This window comes from Rhipicephalus sanguineus, chromosome 1 (assembly GCF_013339695.2).
Source record: "Rhipicephalus sanguineus isolate Rsan-2018 chromosome 1, BIME_Rsan_1.4, whole genome shotgun sequence".
NCBI classification, from domain to species: domain Eukaryota; kingdom Metazoa; phylum Arthropoda; class Arachnida; order Ixodida; family Ixodidae; genus Rhipicephalus; species Rhipicephalus sanguineus.
Window position 1 is genome coordinate 67294070 of NC_051176.1, and position 15001 is coordinate 67309070.

Genomic DNA, 15001 nt, shown 5'->3' on the forward strand with positions numbered 1-15001 from the left:
CTTTGTCTCCTGCGTCGTCGCACGACGTATGGGATGTGGAATCTTTTGCTGCAGCAACGGTCGCCTGTGGGGTGATCGCCCTCACAAAGCTTGCATTTAGGGGTGCAACTGTGTGCTTCTGCAGCGCCGTTGGGGAGTGCTTCTCCGCAGTTGTGGCATTTACTTCTCTCTTCCTTGCTATGGTGGCATACATCGGCCCGGTGTCCGACCCGGCCGCAGGCGTGACAAACGTCGACTTGCCGTTTGTAAAGCGAACACGGCACTAGGGCCGTTCCGCACATGACGTTTTTGGGGACTCGAAGCCCATCAAACAGGATCACAACAACATGCGTGTTTTTGATTCTCTTGACTTCAATGGCGGTCGGGTTTCTTTGGTTTACAATCATGCTTCTGAGGGTATGATCTTCTATCGAGGGGTCAACGTTCCTGATGACGCCTTTACAAGTGTTTTCCGGCGCGGCTACGTAGGCAGAAACCTCGAAAGCGCCGACTTTCGTATGAATTTTCTGGATGCCAGCATAAGCGACAGCGTTGGATCTGACCGGAGTCGAAATTACAAGTATATTCTGTACCTTGTTGGGGCAGATCGTATCTTCCGATGCCTCTTGGTCGGTTAGCGCAGCGGCCATAGTCAGAGCCCTCGCCAGCAGCACCAAATCCGCCTTCGAAACGTCGAGCCCTCCGCGGGGCCGTACAATGACCTTAATCTGGTCTTTCGGCAGCCGAGGGAGTCGCGAGGCGGCTACGACCTTCTGAACTGTCGAGCGGGAGCGGGCGTTGAAATCGTCCTTCTGTGCTGTGTTTGCCGTCGTCTTGGCAGCAGCAGGGGCCGCCGCGTTTTTTGCCGAATCCCGTTTCCGTCGGGCGCCAAGGGCGGTGGTCCACCCCGCTCCGTCGAAGTCATCCGGATTGATGTCCATGCCTTCAACTGTCACCATCTCGGGCATCTTCGCCGTCTGTTCAGAGGCGACGGGGGCCTGACGAGGCCCGGCGCTGCCGCGTAAGTGCTGCACTGGAAGCTAACCCTAGCTCCGTACTCGTAGCCAAGCCTGTGAGTGGTTAGGCTTAGGTGCCCGTCCACCGCTTCGCGCACTCAAAGTTCAATAACTCGCCGAAAAGTTCACTCACCCCAACGAGAACGGTGTCGTCAGAAAGCTTGCACAAAACTCATTTAGAAAAGTCCAGTATAACGGTGGAGAACACAAGAAAGATGTCCGAAAACATTTCAAGTATGACCGAACTAATGAGTTTTTGATGCCATTAAACAATACATATGCTTGCCGGGACCAAAGAACAAGTGTATTTATCCGATTTTCCAAATTAACGAGGGGTCGATTCAAGCTTTTACTGTAGGGCACAGAAATGGCATGTCGCAAAGGGTTAAAATTCATTTTCAGAAAAACTAAATGACTTGCAGGCATGTTGTTTGACACATATCATCACAGTGCCAAAGAGAACATATATTGGAAATTTTATTGAGATCAGTGAACATCAAGCGACCGCCAGAGTTCTCTCCAATGCGTACCTATAACCTTGACTTAAGTATAATCCCCACCCGAGCAATATGCAAAACCGAAAGTGTGGCTTACACACAAGTATATATGACAGCTGCTGTATCCAAAACAAAATTACAACAGAGCATGTCACAAGAGCGACATATAAAATTCATTTTATGACTCCTCCGTCCTCAAGCATGCTTCGCCTTGAAGCACCTCCTTTGTTCCACGGAGAACAGTGACACACTTTGACAGAGCAAAACACAGTACTATTTCAGAAACACCCCTCAGAGACTCTTACAATAGCCACTTATTTCAGAAATGCAATATCAACCTGGTGCATTCCAGAGAAAGAAAAATGCTGTGATCTTCACTGAACAGAAGTGCCAAGGTCATTAATTCTCATATGGTACTCTTGCTATTTCGATGAAATAAAAAAATAGAGCAATGCATTAATAAAAAAGCCACTCACATCTCTTCTTCATTCACACAGAGAATGCCTGCAGAAAAGCATGAGAACTGCTTGAAAGTGAGACGTGCTAGAGTTCTTGAGCTTCCCGAGTAATTCTCTATTGGCCTCAGTGTTGATTCGCCCATTAAAAAGCTTTTCACACAATTACAACAGCTGTACAAATTGCAAAAAAAGAAGCAAAACAGTCACATTCCATATGTGATGCGGAAGGCAAGGGCTCACCTCTCCTCGTCACTTCCGTCGTCTGCTTTCCGCCGCAGGTGCCTTTTCTTCGACATTTTCTGCAAAATCAACAACGACAAAAACAAGCCTCCTGTCAGAACGTAAGACCTCACAGCAAAACTGCCTTAACCCTTTAGTAAAAAAGCAGGCAATTAACAGATTCTTGTAAAAAATTATGAACAAAACAGAACACCTAGTCATTTAATTGAGTATAACTTCAGAAACCGGTTTTGGAGAGCTTTGGAATAAGAAGACTGATTGCTTCTCTTATCTTTACTTTCGTGCCATTCTCAGACAATGACAATGTGGATGTGATATACCCAATTTCACAACATGATTTGAAGTTTGCACAACAAGTGTCAAAGATTTGCAAACTGTAGGATTGTGCAAATATTCGAGCACTTCAAATATTCGAACGAATATTACAGTATTCAAATTTGCTTCGATACGAATTTAAATTCTCGTGAATTTTCAAGTATTCTAAAATAACGAATAGGTGTATATTAGTTCGCATGTAACCCCCCCTGTAAAGGTGGTTTCACTGCAGTAGAGGGGTGCTGTACCGTGAATACACCTTTCCAGGAAAAATCCGCACTGCCGCGAAGAAGCCCCACTTTAAGGTTGAATGAACATATTACCCTCACATCAATTCATCATTTTTTAAGTTTAAAGGCTTGTTATACCGGCTTATAAGCTCTAAGTATAGTAAATTTTAAAACGTAACATGTTTTCTCCCCCTTCTGTAATAATCACCGACTAATTCAACATAAATTTACTTTGAATCAAATATATTACGAGCAGCAGCAGCTGTTGTGCCGGCTAAACAAGCCCCGAAACAAACTGAACTTCAAGCAAGGTTTCAACCTACCGATGCCATCTTCGCTTTTCATACACCAATTCCCGCACATTTTTTTGCTTCTGCAAAACCGATTGCGTGCAGTGAAAACAATCATCACAAGCCACTGCCAACACGAGAGCATGCGGGCGCATGCTCTCGTATGCCCGCGTGGTCTCGTGTTGTCAAAACTACTGGTTTGAAAAGTAATCCTTGCCAGCTAAGTAACGATGATGATTATAAGCAGCAGTATTAAGATGAACCTTTGCTTTAGCTATAATTGGTGACTCTTCGGCTTCATACTTGGCAGGTAATGCTGCAAAAGCTATGCAAGTAATACTGCCACAGAAGCCTTCTTCTGCATGTTAAAAAATGCAGCTTTTTTTTAGCCTGTGATCCCATAAAAAATAAATACGAAAATAGTAAATAAATAAATACTTCACATTCTCGCGCTACATGGTTAACACTGTAGTTATTGATCATGGCTTAACCTCAGGACAAACCAAAACAAGACACTAAGTGCGATGTGAACGCTTCCCTTGTGTCTATGACGCGTCACTTTGTTCATCAAGAGTGCTTTCCTTTATATATCAGTATAAACAGCAATAAAATCTCGAGTGGCTTCATTCAAAGTCTACTGTTACAAACTCTCATAGCTTTATGTTCCACCTACTTCTTGCTCCACATCCATGCTGACGAAGGCAGCAATAAAGAGAGGCAAGTGCCAGACAATTGACAGTTGCAAAAAAAAAAAAAAAAAGACACCTCCAATTACTTCACTACAGGACTGCAGTCGCCTTCAGTTGTCTTTGGAACTGGTAGAGATTCAGCACGCAGTTACTCTAAGTTTGTTTATATGCAGCAACAGCTTGACTGTGGTTAAAATGGAGACACACCATGTCACATGCAAAAGTATAAACCCACTACACCACCTCTACATAACAAAAATGTAGTGGCGCTGTCATCAGGCGTTTAGTTTCGCCGCCATGCCTACCACAGGTGCCTCTGTGTTTTTGTGTTTTCGCTGGTGCATGTGCTGCTTGCCGTCAAGTAAAGAAGAAAAGAACTGTGCACCAATGAGCTGCCTCGCAAGTAATTGTGTAGAAAGGCACAAGAGAGGTGGAATAAGTTCTGGTCGGTTTCTCATTTACAAAGACCATTGCAAGGAATTGACCGAAGCTCTAAAACACAAGAACCTGTCTCTGATGCCGACTCAATCGTTACGTGGAGAAAATTGAGCGGTTGGTGCAGCCCGTTTTATCTAATAAATATGATTAGCTCTGTCAAAAGTTTGTGATTGTACTGTCTCGTGCCACACTCTTCGGCATAAGTCTTGTGTAGAGCCACAGCAACCACGTTTACCTCAGAGCACATACACATTAATGGTGTAGATAGCCTGGCACACTGCCATATGCAGAGCTAGAGTTCATCATGGTTGCCCCTGCTGATTAAATTATAGAAGTCTTAGACGCATAAGAAAGATTTCCTTGTACTTGCGTGAACTAAAGATGTGGCTCGGTTCATCCGTGTAGCCAAAAATGAAAGGACGACATCAGCAGTGCTTTTACAAATTGTATATATTTCTGATAACACACGACGAAAGTGCCTTGGATGCAGCTGTTGAGGCTGTGATGTGCTTTAAGAGGGTCATCAACAACTTTTCCAAGTAATCATCGAAGGGCCTCAGTATCGGAGTTTGTTGCCTCCCAAATCAATTGCCACAAAATTTTCTCGCGTCTGCCAAGAACGAGCAGGGTTACGGGGGTTTGTCGCGTGCTTTACGTGCTTTCTCTCGTTTCTCGTCCTGACAAGAGTGCTGGAAGCTAAGTAGAGAGAGATGGCACGGGGGAAAGAAATTACGTCAGTGTGCATCGTTACCTTGAGCGCGCATGACGAAACACGATCACTCTCTTTCTTTGCTATTTTTGTGCGTGGGTGTGGCTTACTATGCAATGTTAGCAGAACATGGAGCACTGCACCGGCCTTTGGCAGCCCCCCGTGGAAAAAGCGCATCCAATTAAATATGCCACACTTGATTTATGTCGGCAATTAGCCAATAGCATGCTACCCGCTGCACGACATCAAGAAGCAGGTGCCAGCAGCTCCGAAGCGAGTGAGGACGGGCCTGTGTATGAAGAGGGGGCACCTGACAAAATGGCAACTTCGCTCTCTGCTTGTAAGCTCTCCTTGCCGTGCATGACTGCAAGATTTGGCTGAGATGTTCATAGAAGTGTCTGCTACCCGCAGGATGTGTTTTCTCACCAAGCCGAAGGGGTGGTTCATGACCCCTTCCAGGGGCGTAGCCAGAAATTTTTTTCGGGGGGGGGGGGTTCAACCATGCATTATGTATGATCGTGCGTGCGTTTGTATGTGTGCGTGTATATATGCGCAAGCAAAATTGAAAAATTTCGGGGGGGGGTTTGAACCCCCCCAACCCCCCCCTTGGCTACGCCCCTGACCCCTTCAAAAGATTTTCATGCCTTTCAGACTCCACAGACAAATCGCACACATGAAATGTGCCAAGTCTGTTTTTGGGTAGTATGCCTTCACGGTCATGAGAGCCGTTACCTGCGGTTAGCGAGCCTGACAGGTATATAAAAGCTTTGTCCATGGCACATAATAATTGTTTATTGCGTTATCGTAGCCCTATTTACACAGAGGAAAGTGTCTCCTAGGTCACTCTTCTCGTATGCATCAATAACTAACCCAGCACATTTGTTTATATGCGACAATTTACTGTAACAACTAGGGACTCATTCAAAACTCTGTATTTTCATTCCATGCATTTTCATATCGTACTTAAGAGTGTCTTGCTGGGCCAGGTGAGTCATTTTCGCATTAGTTAACAAATTAAAACATACACGTGCGACCCCAGCAACGTCAATGGTATTTCAGAAATCAGTGGCATTCATGGCGTTAAGACACCTGGTGTTTCGATAAGGTTCTCAGAGTTAGGCCGAGTTGCACATCTGCACAGTATTTGCAGTAAAATCTCGATAATTAAAACTATTATAATTCAAGCTTTTGGTTAATTCAAACAAATTAAAAATTTTTGGTTGGCCCGCTATTTTTTCAATAGAGAGTTTTATTGCTGGGTACTCAAGCGGCTTGCATAAGGCGTTGGGGCGGCAGTACTACGCATGTGCAAAGGCCCAAGCGCAAGCGTCCCCGGGTCGCTGGGGCCATGTGTATGCACTGACAAAAACATCGCTGCTACCACTAATCTAGTAGAGATCAGCTGTCCCTAGCAGCTCACATTACCCATGACGTCAACCACGTTACTCTCACAGCGAGCCAAGCCGAGGCTGGGCAGATCAATCCGCCCAAGCGCAAAGGCGCCAAAGCCAGAACATCATGGCCCGACCGGCTCGACTGACACCAAAGATGCCACCTCTGGCGAAGCAGCATAATGCAAGGAAATGAATGGTAAACGGGAAAATACGACGCCGGTCACACCGCCACAAATTCTACACGTGTATGTCGTTGTCGGACTACGACCAGCCTTCTGGATTGTTTTGCACTGGCTTCAGTCGCAACTTCGACCCGTACAAAAATCGTTTTTGCCTCGGGTTGATGACTCTGTCATATTAATTAAGCATATTTTATTGGAAGTAATTAATTTGACATCACCATCTATGCTTGGTTTACCATTTTAAATGGTAAAAGCACAAACCAATCTATACGTGACAAGACACTGGTGCTGCGAGCGTGTGTGACCTTCGTGCAGCTTGCTTTCAGTACGCGCAACTATAAGGCACGTCTGCTTGCATGCATAACTCCGCATGTACTCAAGTGCTTGCGTACCTAGCAAAAAAACTCTCTAATGTATTTTAAAGCTGCTAAATCGAAACTGCTCCACTGCATTAATTCAGTTAACTCATACTTTTCACTTGTCCGTGCCTGAAAATATCTGCTGCTTTTGTCACTTCTAGCTGAAAGTTTGCATTTTTATGCCATTAATGCTGGAAAATAAAGCCAACTGCCTGGCTATAAGGCGGCTAAACTAGCCAAACCGCACACACTGACAATCGCATGTTGACTGAGCAAGAAAAAAAAGGAAGTGAAGAAGTGACTTTGATGCATCGTGTGGCGAATGCTCCTGGAGTCACTTTCACCACAGAACATTGGTATTGGTGTCATGCGGAAAAGCGCACTAATATCGGGAAGGGGCTACCAGCGGGCACAGGATGCAGCCCAATGTCTCTTAATTACACTGTACGATAACGATTACCAGTATGATCGCTGGCGTCTAGAAATTTTACTGCTGCCTGGAGTTAGAACTTATCATAATTAGAACTTATCATAATTAAAACAAAATCGCGGCATTTGGATTATCGAGAGCCCACTTCATACGTTAATTTCGAAGTCCGTCTTAGAGCCACTGCAACTTCCTTTGTCACAGCCGCGCCTTGTATACATGCTGGAGGCATCCCTACACACAGTGCTCGGAGGCAGCTTTTGCAGCTGCTGCGGCAGTTCATGCATGACCATAGAGGGCATATCTGAAGTGTTTAGCACAGAATTATAAAGACGGGACAAGAAGGGAGAACACATACACAGGCACTAACTTTTAACAAATGATTTATTTGAATCCGGATCACACATATTTATACACTTGAGAAAAATCACGCATGCGCAGGTACAGTACCGTCGAGGAACACCAGTTCCTTGTTAGTCAGCGATAGTGACGGGGTGCTAACACAATCTTCGCCAAGCCTATGAATAGTTGCCGATTCGATTATTAAACGAGTAGTTTCGTCAAGGTGCCTACGGACAATGAAACATTTATCAAAAAGCGGAACACAAGCACACGCGCTGCAGTGTGTGGATAACCAGCCATCGCTGCCTTTCCTGACATTGTTGCAGTGCTCCCTGAGCACTGCAACAATGTCAGGAAAGCTTGCTTGTCCCGTCCCCTGCTTGTCCCGTCTTTATAATTCTGCACTAAACACTTCAGATATGTCGTACCAACAAGGCCAAAAGTCAGCCCTTGCATAGAGGGCAGTGGCGAATGCTGGGCGGGAGCCTGTGCACTGTAACGTTAATAAAGGTGCCTAAATATATCAATGGTGCCGACTGTTGTTTACTAACATGGAGCATGCCGCAATGTGTCGTTAAGCTGTTCTGGCCACTTGTGGAGGAAAGAGATTATTTCCATGGTAAATCTCCTTTTTTTTGGACTCCAAATAATTAGGGCCCTGGCAAGATGTCAATCAACCTTCCACAACTTTGTATGTCTCCCCTAGCATACCATGAAAAGACACTAAATTATTCTCCTTTCATCTTTTTGTAGTCGTAGTGTTGAAAGAAAAGATAAGTGCTCATCCTACTTCTGAGACCGAAAGAACGAGAATTTTAAGGGCTCGTTTTTCTTTGTCAGACCAGTGTTTTAATGCTTTGACACACATGGTTAACTGAATTTATGACCATAAAGCTCCCACTGAGGCCTCTGCATGGGTATCTTTTAAAAACGGGAATATGCAAGAATGCAGCCAGCGCTCTCTGGTGGCTGTTTAGAGCGCCAGCAAATTGCAACATCAGGAAACAGGTCTGCTTGTGGTGTTATCTATTAGTGTCCAAATCAGGTAGAAGTTCAGAGAAAAGATGGATAGGAACATGGGGTGGCACTGGAGCCACCGTGTCAACAAGCGGATTTGTCTTCTTCAAGGCTGCAACTGTGGCCAGTGGCCAGAATCACTAGGCATTTCCAATGCACGCTAGACCCTGGCCCACGCTCCTCAAAATATGTTGTGTTGTCACTGTAAAATAAAGCTATGACAAGTTTCCTTCTCACACATTTCTTTCTGGACACTACCACGACTAGTCTGCAAATAAAATGCAGCCAACAGTGCAAGTGTGAGCCACACTTGCACGCAGGAATCACAAAAGGAGAGAGCAATCACGTTTCATCATGCGTGCTCAAGGTCATGATGCACACTGACATAACTTCTTTCCCCATACCATCCCTCCCCGTGCAACATCCAGTGCGCTCGTTGTGACAAGAAAAGAGAGAAAGCGCTTAGTGTGCACGACAAACCCCTACAATTCCACTCGTTCATGATGGATTCAAAAAATTTTTGTGGCAATCGATTCATGAAGCAATGAACTCCGATAGTGAGGTAATTTGATGATTACTTGGAGAAGTGCAATGTTCAACATGCAATGCATTTCACCAAACACAAACGAACACTATGCATAATGTTAGCACACTAAATGGTACACAAGCTTCTGTAAGGCAATAGATATAGTAGTCTCATAAGCCCACAAAGACAGCACATCAGTACCGAGTGTTATGGCATACACACGCATTTATGCATAGACTCCCAAACATCGTACGAGAACACTAATTAGCCATTTGCAATTGCAACACTCTTGGTTGTAGCCATATTATAAATGTGTTGAAGGACAACTTACTATAAAACTAAACTCCTTTTAGTTTGTCTGCAGCAACTGTAGAATGGCACAAAAAGATTTGGTTGCATACGGTCTGGATAGACGGGATGCAACGAAAGCTAGAATGTTCAGAGATCACACCATCGAGTGCACGCTGAAGAAAAGCATAGCTTGATGGCTTTCAGGAATGTAGAACACACATGCATTTGAAGAACGTTTTAACATTAAAAGTGCACGCACCTATGGACAAAACAGGTTGTTCTTGTGTTACAGCAGATTTTTTTTTTTTTTTTTTGTGCATGTGCACTGATGCCATTCAGTAAGCCCCCATTTTCCCAGTAACTATCGTAAGTGCTCCACTATTTCTTGCACTGTGGACGCCACACCAACAGAGAGGCCAGACACACACCTTCTTGGCAGTGGCTGCCGTTGACGGTGCTTCATCGTCACTGTCTGGAAGCAATGTGTACTTGGCATTCTGCTCGAGCAGTTCTTGAACGGCTCGTTCCCGGGCACGAGCTGGCTTCTCTCGTTGCTCCTTGTGTGGTACCTGCACACGTAAGATGTAGGAAGTACGACAGCCACTGCATCTAGTTACCAATGCTGTTTTATGACTACGCCGCATATGACCAAGTTTCGGTTAAGTGTCATGTTTTGCTTGGAATGTTCACCATAGCAGCCTTCATCCACATTTTAAAACGTCGGCCAGCACCATTATGTGCAAAAGCAAATGACTGACTTGTGAGGTTGGAGATCTCTAAGAAATATTGGAGCAATAGGGAAGGTTCTGGGGGAGGGCTACGGTATGGTTTCAACCACTTAGTGTTTTTAAATGTGTAGCTAAATATAAGTACACAAGCACTTGTGCATTTATTTCAATGTTGCTGAAATGCAGCTGCAGCCACAAGAAAGTTAACCTGTGACACAGTGTCCAGCAACAATATGCTGCCATCACCAAGTATTGAAGTGGTAGTGTGCACAGATTTTAAAGTGTGGAAAAATTCTACTCAAAGCACACCCAATAAGTAAGTCACAACCTAACAAAAGCTTCAGAGTCAAATACTACATTAAAGGGGTACTGACACAAAATTTCGCGGCCGAGATAGCCTGCTGGATCGATTCCCGTGTACGTGCGTGTACCATCTGCAAAATATCGACAGGGAATAAAGCTTGGAAGCTATTTTATATGAATTTTGAAGTTCGCGAGCACGATCCAGCATTATAGGCCGCACCTGGTGCATTGACACCCTCGGAGGTGACCCGAGGTGACCCCCTACTTCCCCTATGTAACCGTTGTAGCCGGTACAAGTTATAATGACGTCATAGCCGCCATTTCTGTTTTGACGCGCTTGCCGACGAATCGCTCCTCGCCAGCGGGTCAAACCTGAAGTGATTCGCCACGTCGAAAGTTCCTTCCATCCCCGCCGCAAGAAGATCGACGCCATCAGACGACGATGAGCCCGACGACGACAGACCGCGTGGATATGCGTCACTGTTCTGTGTGCTCACGTGACCGAGCGTTTCACTCGCTAGGTGATGATAGTTGCACCCGGCGGCTTGTCGTTTTTGGAGCTCTGTGAAACCGAAACTGAGGCTGCGTCAGTAATGAGCTTGTAATTAATTATCTGTCGCGCACTGCAGTAAACGATGTGCCGTGTTATGAATAACAGGCCCCCAGCAACACACTGCAGTAAAAGAACTCGGGGCGAAAATTTTTGTGTCAGGACTCCTTTAACATTAGGAGCAAGAACAATTAACATTACATACGTCTATCAGACTCGAGCATATTACTGCACACACGCCCTTCACTAGATGTCACTTACCCAAGCACCTACGTTAGAGCATTTTCATCTGTTACGGTGAGCCTTAGATGCCTTGTGAAATATGACTATCAGTGCCATCGGCGTCAACACTAAATGTCCAAAAAGTATGTTGTGATTACAGACAACGTCATCATGACTTCACAAATCGGCAAAATTTGTGACGCCAAGACATGACGTCACATGTTGACATCATCCCCTGACAGTGTCGCTTGGTCAAAGGTGGGCCAATTCCGGAGGCAGCTCAAAACCACATTACACGCAGCAAACTTTTGGGTGACAAAGGGGTTGGATCAATACAACTGACTGAGAAGAAAATGATGAAAGAGAAAAAGAAGAAGAGGATGGCTTTCGCCTTCCACTCGTCTTGAGCGAATGAATAAGAGACTGTGTGAATATTCTTTTTTTTCTTGTGCAGCAGCAGACTAGAATGGCTTTCTATCCCAAATTGCACTGCCAATTCCCTTTATGGAGAAAAGAGAACTTTAAAAAATATGTTTAAGTAACACTGTAGAAAACACCAATGGCAACTTATGTGCATACCTCAAATACCCTATGAGGGACTTTGGTGTAAAAGTGAGAACACATTCCACCAGGGAAACACAAAACTGCTTATGTAGAAGAGCACAGACCACACTGCTTTTTTTTTTTTTTTGTGGTAACATTTAGCTATGAGGTGCTTCTACCAATTTGTCTTGAATGCTTTACAACTGAATTCTAATAGGTAAGGCACTGTTGAAGCACTTTTGTTTCTTCCTTTTAAATGTAAAACTCAAAAAACAGAACTGCCACAGATGTGGCGCCAGCAGTGCTTGCAAAATTAATTATTATAAGGCACAAGGGAACGGAACTGGGCAACACAAATGCCAGTGTTTGCATTGCCCAGTTCTCTTCTCTTGCGTCCATCTCCCTTTGCCTGCCATGTACGTGACATAGTGATGCAGGACTATCGATAGTTCAGTCCCCATCGAACTATCGAGGGTAAAAAAAACTATCGATAGCGCTATCAATAAGTTTGATAGTACTACCATAGTATAAAGTCAACCGCATGAATTCATTGCACTCCTTCACCAGAATTCTTGGCTGACACATGCCAATTAAGTTGAACTGTTCAGGTGTACAGGAAAATAAGATTGTTACATCTGACGGTACTGTACGGCTTCAAATTTATATTGCATTTTGTCATTTCAAAATAATAATATTGAGAACTAGGTTAGTTAATTGTAAGGTGTAAGTGGTCACTGTCGAATATGAATTTATTGATGGACATATTCCTGCATTTTCATTGCTGAAATAATTTTTATTTTGCCAAAAAACTGCTCATAAATTAAGTAAACTGAGTACTGCTGATAGTAGGCCATCGCGAATGCTTTTTGGCAACATCACTGGCCAGCAACAGCATAATTATTCACAGCACTATTGATAGTAATGTTGGTAGTAATACTATCAACGGTACTGTCAACAGCACTATCAATAATACTATTGATATTAGTAATATCGATAATTTCTTTACACTATCGATAGTTAAAAAACACTACTGATGCTATCGATAGTCGATTTGCCGATAGTTCTGCATCACTAACGTGATGCCAAGAGCCTGACGCTCCAAATCCAAACTCCCTGGATGAGGGTGAGGTACACCGAGTGTAGCAGCTTTCTTTTGGTCATACAAAGTTGGGTCATGCCACACTTGTGTAAACTCCTTCCCTCGATTCAAGAATGGACATCCAGCGCTCAGACGGGGAACAAAGAATCAGGCGGGACACATGGTGATGTACATTTCACCTTTTTCTTCATCCCTCATCTGAACACTTGTATCTAAACACTTGAACATATATTTTGCACCTCTCCAGCGTACGCACGGACATCAAAAACTAATTTCCTCGATCGCACGATTTCACAGCAGACCATTAACTGATGATGTTGTGTTAGGTCCTTGGCCTGATGTGAACACAAATATGGTTATAGGAGTGGTCGTAGCCTTCTTACAAGCCAATGGACTGAATGCACGTCTTTAGAGTTGCCCCAACGTGACGGGACTATATTCTCACCTCCCTAACTTGCCATCATCATTCATTACTCTTTTGCTTCCCTATCCCCCTTCCCCTGTGTAGAGTAACAGGCCAGAGCAAACTATCGCTCAGGCTGACCTCTTTGTCCTTCTGTAAATGAATTCTCTCTCTCTCTCTACCCTACTGAAGTTCATTCCTTCTCTTGACAAATATTTGACAACACATACATGTATGATCATATTTAACTTTTTAAACAGTGCCATGTTCCTCACGGCCATTATACAGGCAAGTTGTTCTGTCATGCTGGGATCCGAAGTGCCACTAAAAATGCAAGGACAGGCATAAGGATGATGGCACATGCGCATTATTATATCTGTGCTTGTTTTTCTTAGTACCCAGTGAAATTCAGCCCAGTGCATCAACAAACCCTATAAGCATACTGTGCACTCATGTATAATTATCTGCCTGGCTCACGCATTCAACCTTTTTTTTTTTTTTAGCTGCATTTTTTTTTTGGATAATGCAGTAGTGCATTTTTCTCAAATACGAACCAAACCAAGTAGCTCAAACCAAGGTACTTCTAGTAGTACATTTTCTATGAAAGTCCACTGTGGCATCATTTAGACAACCCAGAAGCGAAAGTGCAAGGCAAGATGTCATAAAAAGAAAAACCTGACAAGCGCTTATCGCAAGTGTAGACAGAAAGGCTGCGGCAGTTCATATTCAAAGGTAGGTTCAATCGAAAGTGGTTTCGACGCCTGTCAAAGGACAGCTGTGTGTGTCCACAAAGGCCTCTATATCCTCAATGTACCGTAAAGGTGCCGAATGCTGGGCGAGTTGGTATTTCATACTGGCAAAGAATAGCGCAACTAGAGACGAGAAAGGTGTACGACACCTTCATCGTCCTTTGCGTATCACGTCAACGTAACATTGGTGAACGCGATCATGGCACGATAGCAAGACCCGACACTTCTTTACAAGCACATCTGCGTTACGAACCTTGTCCCACAGCTGCCCCATGAATCCGACGACATCGTCGTTAACCGAAATGGTGCCCGTGTCACGTATCTTCTCAACGAGGTCCTGTCGAGACGAACTCTTCTGGGCCATGTTTATGAGGAATTGAGCGACATAGCGATCGCTCAACCCCAGAATGGAGTGCAGCTGATCGCTGACCCACTGCTCGACGCCAGCCATGATCAGGCGGGATATCGCGTCACAAAACTTGCACAGTCGATTCAGGCGGCCGGCGGCTAAGTGCGTAGACGCTCACCGCTCTGACGACATAGGACACGAAGCGAGGAGTACGTAGAATATGTACACGAGCCTCCATCGATTGACGAAGTTCATAGTCACAGTTATCGCAAAATTAAGTAGTCCCTGAATTTGAGTTGACATGCGAGTTCACAACGACATCCACGCGTTCGATGCGCGCCGCCATTGCAATATTCATGTCCATAGCGTTGCGCGCTTGCGCCGCCGGAACCTTTAACAATAAAGCGTAAAATATATCGCGTAACGTATGCTTTATTTACTATATTTTCTTTAATACAGTCTTAATGATGTCATAAAGGTGATAAACAAATCCAAGTTACCGGTGATATGTCAAAATTTCTGGGCCATAGAAACAAATCTCAAAGGCTGTGCTTTTGAGGCAATGCACGCCAGGAATGGCGCTGTCGTCAGTAGCGATTGCTGTTTTGGGCACTGGACTCTGAGAAATTTGCGATTTAATTCCGCAGAACAATTGT

At 44.4% G+C, this 15001-nt stretch overlaps 1 protein-coding gene across 1 annotated transcript in view; it reads right to left on the reverse strand.

Annotated features, from left to right (window-relative positions):
- Positions 1–14686, reverse strand: part of LOC119392672 (pre-mRNA-splicing factor ATP-dependent RNA helicase DHX16) — a 179757-nt gene extending 165071 nt beyond the window's left edge. The window contains exons 1-3 of the mRNA XM_037659702.2: positions 14250–14686; positions 9828–9968; positions 2191–2249 (exon numbers count right to left, since the gene is read on the reverse strand). Of these exons, the coding sequence (XP_037515630.1) occupies positions 2191–2249; positions 9828–9968; positions 14250–14447 (398 nt within the window). The 5' untranslated portion in view covers positions 14448–14686. The remainder of the gene's footprint in view (positions 1–2190; positions 2250–9827; positions 9969–14249) is intronic.
- Between the last annotated feature and the right edge of the window lie 315 nt (positions 14687–15001).